The sequence below is a fragment of the Alosa alosa genome, chromosome 22 (genome assembly GCF_017589495.1).
Source record: "Alosa alosa isolate M-15738 ecotype Scorff River chromosome 22, AALO_Geno_1.1, whole genome shotgun sequence".
NCBI classification, from domain to species: Eukaryota; Metazoa; Chordata; class Actinopteri; order Clupeiformes; family Clupeidae; genus Alosa; species Alosa alosa.
The window spans coordinates 5,677,121-5,687,120 of NC_063210.1; the positions used below are offsets into that span (position 1 = coordinate 5,677,121).

The 10,000-nt window shown below is 44.8% G+C and overlaps 1 protein-coding gene across 3 annotated transcripts in view; it reads right to left on the reverse strand.

Moving 5' to 3' along the window:
• Positions 1 to 10,000, reverse strand: part of kcnh4b (potassium voltage-gated channel, subfamily H (eag-related), member 4b) — a 67,164-nt gene that overhangs the window by 15,886 nt on the left and 41,278 nt on the right. For all 3 annotated transcript variants that reach the window (XM_048233374.1, XM_048233375.1, XM_048233373.1), the window contains exons 8-10: positions 7,441 to 7,635; positions 5,377 to 5,576; positions 3,937 to 4,186 (exon numbers count right to left, since the gene is read on the reverse strand). In XM_048233374.1, the coding sequence (XP_048089331.1) occupies positions 3,937 to 4,186; positions 5,377 to 5,576; positions 7,441 to 7,635 (645 nt within the window). The remainder of the gene's footprint in view (positions 1 to 3,936; positions 4,187 to 5,376; positions 5,577 to 7,440; positions 7,636 to 10,000) is intronic.

Consider the following 10,000-nt stretch of genomic DNA (forward strand, 5'->3'; position numbering starts at 1 on the left):
ATGTGATTTTGCTCAAGATTTATGTGCAAAAAATGTTTGAGTTTTCAGAGCAACATGTTATGGCAATACCTGAATGCAGACCTTATTGATCGTTACTATTCTACCTTCCTTACTTTCAATTGCGAGTTGAAATTAATTTTAAATGATGACATACATAGGTCTGCAGTACAAATGTTTTTTAAATTGTAGCTGAAACGAGTACAAAGGATCTTTAATCTATTCATTGAATTCATCGTCAGAACATGAGCACAGAGGATGCCATCTCTATGGCACTTCACTCTGCCCTGTCCCACCTTGACAATAGCAACACCTATGTAAGAATGCTGTTCATTGACTTCAGCTCAGCATTCACCATCATCCCCTCCAAACTGATCACCAAACTCAGTGAACTCCCTCTGTAACTGGATTCTGGACTACTTGTATTGCATTCATTGTGTCTACACTTGAGATAAATAAGTTTGGTTTTTCTTTTATCATATACACCTATATTGGTAGATGTTTTTTCTTTACCTTGACATGTTTCGACGTATACTTCCATCTTCATCAAAAGGTTTTTATCAGCTGATGTTGTTACGGAGGTGTGAACCACCTGTCAGTTTTTTGACAGGTGGACCACACCTCCTGCTGTCAGTCAGCCGCCCCCCAGGATGGCACTCCAGGTATGGGAGAGCATATATGCTCCCTCATCTCTGTTCATTGTCTTTGGGCTCCGCTTTCTTATTTCAATCACCTCCTTTATCCAGCGGTGGTATCAGTTGTTCTCCTGCTTAATGACTCTGGCATGCACACGGTGGAGTAGTGTGACACATTTTTATCAGCTGATGTTGTTACGGAGGTGTGATCCACCTGTCAGTTTTTTGACAGGTGGACCACACCTCCTGCATGCCAGAGTCATTAAGCAGGAGAACAACTGATACCACCGCTGGATAAAGGAGGTGATTGAAATAAGAAAGCGGAGCCCAAAGACAATGAACAGAGATGAGGGAGCATATATGCTCTCCCATACCTGGAGTGCCGTCCTGGGGGGGCTGACTGATGTTAGGGAGGTGTGGTCCACCTGTCAAAAAAAACTGACAGGTGGATCACACCTCCCGTAACTTTATCAGCTGATAAAAATGTGTCACACCTAACATCGTGGTGCACTGATAACAACCTGGCTCTCAACACCAAGAAGACCAAAGAGCTCATTGTGGACTTCAGGAAGTCTAAAGCTAGCACACACACACACACACACCCATTCTCATCAACAGGACTGAGGTGGAGCATGTCACCAGCTTCAAGTTTCTGGGTGTCCGCATCTCTTGAATTTCCCCTTGAGGATCAATAAAGTATCTATCTATCTATCTATCTATCTATCTATCTATCTGAGGACCTCTCTTGGACCCTCAACACCTCTACCCTGATCAAAAAGGCCCACCAGCGTCTCTTTTTTCTGAGGTCCATCTGTCTCCTCAGATCCTGGTGAACGTCTACTGCTGCAACATCGAGAGCATCCTCACCAACTGTATCATAGTTTGGTATGGCAACTGCTCTGCCCACGACCGGAAAGCACTGCAGAGGGTGGTGAAAACTGCCCAACACATCACCGGTTCCTCACTCCCCTCCATCGAGGCCATCCAGGGCAAGCGATGCTTGTGTAAGGCGCGCATCATCAAAGACTGTTCTCACCCCAACCACAGACTGTTCACTCCACTCCCCTCCAGGAGGCGTTACAGGTATCTCCGCATCCGAACCAGCAGGTTCAGAGGAAGCTTCTTTCCTGCGGCTGTCACCCTACTGAACTCTAGCTCTGCATCCCGGTGACATTCAACCAACTAAGCCCCCATCACCCCCTGCCCCGCCCCCCGCCTGATGCCTCCTTGCCTGTGCCTGTTGAGGTGTCCACGACCATGGCAACCTTAACAGGGACAACAAGGAGGCGGACATCCCCTAGCCCCCTCCACAACTGCACTACCCTATCCCACCCATCTATCCCATCCATCTATTTATTTACAAATGTACATACTGTAATTACACTTTTTACTGTACATAGCCATATTCCACTGCTTTTCATCCTGCACATACACTTATTATTAATACTATTGTAATGTTACATTTTCTGCACTACAATGGTACTGTTACCACACTGCACATAGTTGTACATACTGTACATATCTGTCTATATGGTTTATACTAAATATTCATATTTATTCAGTTTTTCTGTAATATATTCTGTCAATACACTGCATATATCTATATTGTTCTTACTACTACTATAATGGTACCGCCACTACATTGCACATACCTGTACATGTTGTTCATACATTGTTCATATTACAGTACATAGCCATATTTATTCTGCTCTTATAAGGTAACTGCTAATACACTGCACATATTTATATTTAATTTATGCTACTCTAAACCACCTTCTGCAAAACAACTGTATACTACTGTCTACACTGCACTATATTTCTTGTCCTGTCTATGCACCACCTGCCTATACTGTGTACAGTATATCACATTGCACTTTTCTGCTTTTTTTGCACTTCTGGTTAGACGCAAACTGCATTTCGTTGTCTCTGTACTTGTTCTCTGCACAATGACAATAAAGCTAAATCTAATCTAATTTAATCTAAAAAATATCTGCCTCTGCTTTGCCTCTTTATGGATCATGCTATGAATAGCAGCAGCAATGTCTGCATAAGTTGAGACATTGTAATTGACCTTCTGGACCAGAGACATTCCATCAATGATTGTTGCTGTATTATATTCATCTGGAAGATTATCTGATAGTGATGCAAGTTTCTGCAAATGCTTTGCAAGTGCTGCTTTAGAGGTTTTCCTTGGGGTCCCCTCAGGTGTCGCCAAGGTCCAAGAGGGTGACAAAAGACTTCTCTCATGTCCAGTCTTTAACATGATGGTCTTGCCATGTGCCTGTGTTTTCTTTTTTGACTCATGCTCGTAAATGTCTTTAATTTTTGCTTTGTCAATGTATCATGGAATTTGTGCTTAGGTGTATCTGACTCCAGCCTCTCTGTCATGATCTTTGCCTGTAGTATGAGCCTGAGAAACTAGATGTTTTTTCTTTACCTTGACATGTTTCAACGTATACTTCCGTCTTCATCAGAAGGTCACACGGTGGAGTAGTGTGACACATTTTTATCAGCTGATGTTGTTACGGAGGTATGATCCACCGGTCAGTTTTTTGACAGGTGGACCACACCTCCTGCTGTCAGTCAGCCGCCCCCCAGGACGGCACTCCAGGTATGGGAGAGCATATATGCTCCCTCATCTCTGTTCATTGTCTTTGGGCTCCGCTTTCTTATTTCAATCACCTCCTTTATCCAGCGGTGGTATCAGTTGTTCTCCTGCTTAATGACTCTGGCATGCAGGAGGTGTGGTCCACCTGTCAAAAAATTGACAGATGGATCACACCTCCGTAACAACATCAGCTGATAAAAATGTGTCACACTACTCCACCGTGTGACCTTCTGATGAAGACGGAAGTATACGTCGAAACATGTCAAGGTAAAGAAAAAAAATCTACCAATATATGTGTTTGTGATAAAAGAAAAACCAAACTTATGGATTCTGGACTTCCTAACCAACAGACCTCAGTCTGTTAGGTTAGATAATTGCACCTCCTCAAACAATGGTGGATTCCATTATTCCACTATAATTAAAACATCTATGTAATGCCATACAAAACTAGACTGTATGGTGACATGTGGCAACTGCACTTTGTGACAGGAGCCTAGGAACCACCTGTTAACTTTTGGCATTTGACTGATTGAGAGAGAGAGAGAGATAGAGAGAAAGAGAGAGAAATAAAGAGAGAAAGAGGAAACAAATTATAGAGAGATAATCAGAGAGAAGTCAAAAAGAGACAAAAAGAGGAAACAATACCCCACACACACACACACACACACACACACACACACACACACACACGTGTACCCAGTATGGCGAGCACCATGCCATCCTTGAGGACCTCCAGAGAGCCGGAGCAGACGAAGTAGTCGGCGTGCAGCGCGTCGCCCTGCCGGATGAGGTACTCGCCGGGCGCGCAGAAGGTGGTCTTGATGTGCAGCGAGAGCGAGCGCAGGCACCCGCGACTGGCGCCCTCGAACACCGGCAGCTGCAGGATGTCCTTGTTCAGGTGCATGGCGATGTCCGCGCGCAACTCGTCCGGGAAGTCGTGCAACAGCTGAAGGAGTGGGATAGGGAAACAGAGGAGGAGAGGAGAGAAGAGGGAGAGAGAGAGGGAGGGAGGACAGGAGGAAATAGGAAAGGAGGTGTAGAAAGGAGTGGTGGATATAAGGAGAAGAGAAGAGGATATAAAAGAAAGTGAAACAGTAGAAGAGGAGTGGAAGAGCAAAAGAACAGAAAAGTAGAGGAGTGCTAATTTCAATTGGGCTTGCAGAAGCATGGATCCCAGTAATAGTCATTATTACAGTGAAGACATTTGCTATCGTTTTTTAAATCAGCACTTGTACTTTCCAGGACATGCACTCAAGTCTTGAGTGATCAGACTGCCATTGGTGCCCCTTCATTTCATTTCATGGAATGGGAGAGGATCTTCTTGTTCCCCTTCATTAGCTATGGAGTCCAGTGCAGGACATGATCGTGACTCACATTCAGATTTGGCCATGACATGATACAGTCTGATTGGGTATAGCATCGCTGCATTTATTCTGCACAAAAGGTGCTTCTTGTGGATTGACAGCCATACAGCATAACCTTGTTCTGGCTACACAGGTCTTAGAAGGCTAATAGGATTGTGTTGTTGTTCTAAGGATGACTTGGCATATGACTTTGGACTTTTTTTTTGCGTGGAACCCATTAGAACCCTTTGAGCTTGTTGCACGAGCAGGAGAGTGTGAGGATAGAATTCACACACATAGCCGCCCACTGACAATTCACACACTCTGTCAAAACAGCAGTAGTTAGCAGGTAGCAGGAGTTATCACACACACACACACACACACACACACACACACACACACACACACACACACACACACAGAAGAAGAAGCACACACACACACAGGAGCACACCTAGCTGGAATTGGCACTATTATGTCTTTATGGCATTATTGCAACTGTTAATGGACCAGGTGGTCTGGAAGTACTTGCTTCCGTTTTCACTCACCCACACACACACCCTCACCGCAACACTCACAGCAAGCCTTTTCACCCAAACACACACACACACACACACACACACACACACACACACACATGTTATCACCCTAAAATGTTTCACAAACAGCTATCTCACACATATTTAATCTCGTTTCATTCTCTATGTCTCTCTCTCTATCTCTTTTTGTCACACACACACCACACACACACACACACAAACAACCTACACATATGAGACAGCCCCATACCCACCTCGTTGGCGTCGATGCCGTTGTTGACGGACCAGGTGGTCTGGAAGTACTCGAGCATGCGCTGCTTGAGGTTCTGGGGCAGGCCGTGCACGCGGATGAAGTCCTTCAGGTCCTTCATGCGCGTGTGGTACTGGGAGCGCCGCGAGTACATGCGCTGGATGATGGCCGTCACATTCCCAAACACCACCGCGTGCATCAGGGCTGCCAGAGGGACGTGGGAGAATGGACAGTGTGTGTGTGTGTGTGTGTGTGTGTGTGTGTGTGAGTGTGTGCGTGTGTGTGTGTGTGTTCGTGTGTGTGTGTGTGTGTGTGTGTGTGTGAGTGCGTGCGTGTGTGTGTGTGTGTGTGAGGCAAGTGACAGGTGATATAAGGAAGGTGGAAAGTAGTGAAGAGGAATAGGGAGGAGAGAGAGAGAGAGAGATGAAGAGAAAAAGAGAGAGAGTGAGACAACAGTAATATGGAAGAGGTAGAGAGAGAGGCAGAAATAGGCAGGTGTGTTATGGAAGGAGGCGGTGACCAGGAACAGGAACACAAAAATAACAGTCATTTTCCCCCCACACATTCTGACAGTCAATGTACCTGTGAACTTTTGAAGGGAGAACATGCCCCCTAATTCACACCTTATTGAAGCTGAGACATTTTTTAACCCAAGCAGTTCTGAATAAAGCAGTTACATCAAAAATAAGCTACAAAGTTTGAAACCTTGAATCCTCTCATGGGGAACACAAAGGTTACAAATGATTGCTATTCCAAAGCCATGATTTCCCTACACCGTTACAGTGATTCTTGTACTCAAAAGATACTAATTTCTCATAAATAAATTCAAGTGAATGGGTGCTCTTGCTAGTGGTCCACTTCACTTCAGAAGAGCTCAAAGGAAACAGGTTGGTACAAAGCAGGCAGAAGAAAAGAGAGTGAGAGAAAGTGTGAGTGAAGGAGAGAGCGCTTTAGAATGCAACCATTTACACTCAGTCGCTTTGCAACTCAACTCTTTGCAAGTCAACTCGCTACATTTACATCTAGTCATTCATCAGAGGTATCCAAGGGGGCTCAGGGACAGTGAATGCCTGTGTGTGGGTGTGTGTGTGTGTGTGTCTGTGTGTTTGTGTGTGTCTGTATGTGTCTGTGTGTGTATGTGTGTGTGTGTGTGTGTGTGTGTGTGTGTGTGTGTGTGTGTGTGTTCAGGGGTGTGTATCTGCAAGCACTCTGAGACAGTGAAGGCCTGTGCTTCAGAAGTGCCTGTGAACTACAGTAGAGGGAAATGAACCTGCAGCCTTGGTGCTGTGATGGAGTGGGTCCTCCAAGGTGTCTTAGTGTATGCACATACATGAAGGAGGCGGTTTGTGTGTGTGTGTGTGTGTGTGTGTGTGTGTGTGTGTGTGTGTGTGTGTGTGTGTGTGTGTGTGTGTGTGTTTGGGGGGTCTATGTATATGATCAATGTAGGCATATAAAGGTGTGACTGTGATACTATAGACTTAAGACCAAACTGTTCTCAGACGCTTTCTGCTAACTGTGCCGAGTTACAAATTCTGAATCTGCCTCGATAATTATTCTACTTTGTCTTTTATTACCTTTTTTTTTACTACTTTTGCCTTTGTTTTTGCTTACTAATTATTCTTTATTTTTAAATGATTTTACCTTGTGTTTTATGTTTTCTTTTTATTATGATCTTTACCTTTTAACTATTCTTTGACTATATTGCCCTTCTATGCTTTTATTTGTTATTATCGTTTGGTTTTGTTTATGTAAAGCACATTGAATGACCTCTGTGTATGAAATGTGCTATATAAATAAACTTGACTTGACTTGACTTGACTATAGGATTGTGTATGTGTGTGTGCACAGTACAGTAGGTATTTCACACACAAATGATGTGTGTGTGTGTTGGTATATAGTATGTAAGTGACTTGATAAGTTTCTGTGTAAGTGTGTGCATGTATGTGTGAGCGTGTATGTTTGTTTGTTTTTGTGACTGTCAGCTCAACAAACACCAAATGATGAAGATGCAGATAGATCTTCTTGGCAGGTTGTGTGTGTGTGTGTGTGTGTGTGCGCGTGCACTGACCCCCAATCAGCATGGTACAGATGGAGAAGATCTTTTCGGCGTCGGTGTTGGCGCACACGTTGCCGAAGCCCACGCTGGTCAGGCTGCTGAGGGTGAAGTAGAGCGAGGCGATGTAGGCGCTCCGCACCGACGGACCCCCCACGGTGCTGTTGATGTACGGCGTCTCCAACCGCTTCCCCAGCTCATGCAGCCAGCCTGGAGACACAAAGATGTGGAGACAGATCCAAGACAGGAATGAAAAAAACTTTTTTGTTCTTAGACTCTACTAAGATTTTTTCAATGCCAGGAAAACCATAATACTATCTTTGAGCTGAGCTGAACTGAACTGAACTGAACTGAACTGAACGGAATTGAATTGCACTGCACTAATTACACTACACTATACTACACTACACTACACTACACTACACTACACTACACTACACTACACTACACTACACTGCACTGCACTGCACTGCACTGCACTGCACTGCACTGCACTACACTGCACTACACTACACTACCACTCATTATATTGAATTGAATGGAGTTGAGTTGAAAAAGGAAAGAGATACATAAGTGTGAGGAGAAGCAGAGTAAGTGGTAGGGAGCATTCAAAAAAGAGAGGGGGAGGAAAGAAAGGAAAAAAAGAAAAACGGAGGTGTGGGGAGAAGAGTGAGAAGGAGTAGGATCAGGACAGACAGAGATGAGGTGCCTGGGAGATTGTGTGAGAATAAAAAGCAGAGAGAGAGGGAGGAGAGGAACAACAGAACACAGAGAGGGAGGAGAGGAACGACAGAACACAGAGAGGGAGGGAGGAGAGGAACGACAGAACACAGAGAGAGAGGGAGGAGAGGAACGACAGAACACAGAGAGGGAGGAGAGGAACGACAGAACACAGAGAGGGAGGGAGGAGAGGAACGACAGAACACAGAGAGAGAGGGAGGAGAGGAACGACAGAACACAGAGAGGGAGGAGAGGAACGACAGAACACAGAGAGAGAGGGAGAAGAGGAACAACAGAACACAGAGAGAGAGGGGGGAGAAAAGCGACAGAACAGAGAGAGCAGGACAGAGGCTGAGGAGAGAGGGATGACAGGAGAACAAAATTAAGAGACACACATTGTTTCACTCTCCTAATCCTTTACAAAACAAGACTGTCAAAGAGCTTATTGTGAAGGACTGTAGAGTAGACACACGCACACAGGTGTCAGAGGCACACCCTGAAGAGGAGGAGAAGAGGAAGAGGAGGAGAATGAGAAAAGGATGAGGAAAAGGAGGAGGAGAAGAGGAAGAGAAGAGGAGGAGAAGAGGGAGATCACAGGTGATGTCTGTCCACTGGGAGAGAGCGAGCTGAAATAGCCAAAAGGCCAGAGGGGGACGGGGACTTCTGGTTATAATTAGCTACTGTGACCCTCACCTCCCTCTGGGATGACATCACTTTGCACACAAAGACCTTGGAATGACCTTTGCATAACCTTCATGTGACCTTCAGTCAGAAATGCTTGCTTGACAGAAAGACATGCACACACATGAACACACACACATGAACACACACACACACACACACACACACACACACACACACACACACACACACACACACACACACACACACACACACACACAAACAAACACACACGCTTGCACAAAGAGAGTGCTGTAGACCTCCTCTCTAATTGCAGATCAGTGAGCTCGTCCAGCGAAGCATAACAATGACCCAGCTTGAAACACGATCAAATATGAGACCAGGAGAAGCGAAGACCGTTTCATTTACAGTTAATTGAGGGAAGCTATTTGCAATTCTTCATCTCTGTAGGGTGTGTAAGTACATTATTGCTTGTCTTCAATTATAAACATAAAACTGAAAAAGGACCTCTGAGGCATCTTAAGTTAAAGTGACACAATGTGGTCCTTTTACATTCAAATAAAGGCTTCAAACTCATTCTGATGCTACACTGACTTTTATTATGGAAAATGAATTCTCTGACATTGCCAATGTGCACCTGGAATGCTTGATATTGCACTATGTAACACTACGTTGATCTTCATGACCCATTTAGTGGGAATTGGACTAATGTGTGGCGTCTTAGCGCTAAAAGTATAAAGTATAAAGTATAAAAACTCTTTTGATCCCGTGAGGGAAATTTGGTCTCTGCATTTATCCCAATCCGTGAATTAGTGAAACACACTGCACACATTGAGGTGAAGCACACACTGATCCCGGCGCAGTGAGCTGCCTGCAACAACAGCCGTGGCCTACAGGTTGGGGTTCGAACCGGCAACCCTCCGGTTACAAGTCCGAAGCGCTAACCAGTAGGCCACGGCTGCGGTAGTCAAAGGACTATTGATGCCAAGGAAAATAAATATAAACTCTTCCCTGATGTTTCTTTGAGATCTGTAACTTTTTGCACCTCAACACACACTGAAAAGGATCCTTGTTGATGTTGCACGAGCTTGAAAATCACTTCATTGAGGCACAGGTTTTGGACATTTTTTTTTTCAACGCCAGAGCAAATGGTGAGTCCTGAGTGAGTGACCGTCTCGTCCATCTCTTTCCTTTTGTTCCCCTCACTCCCGAT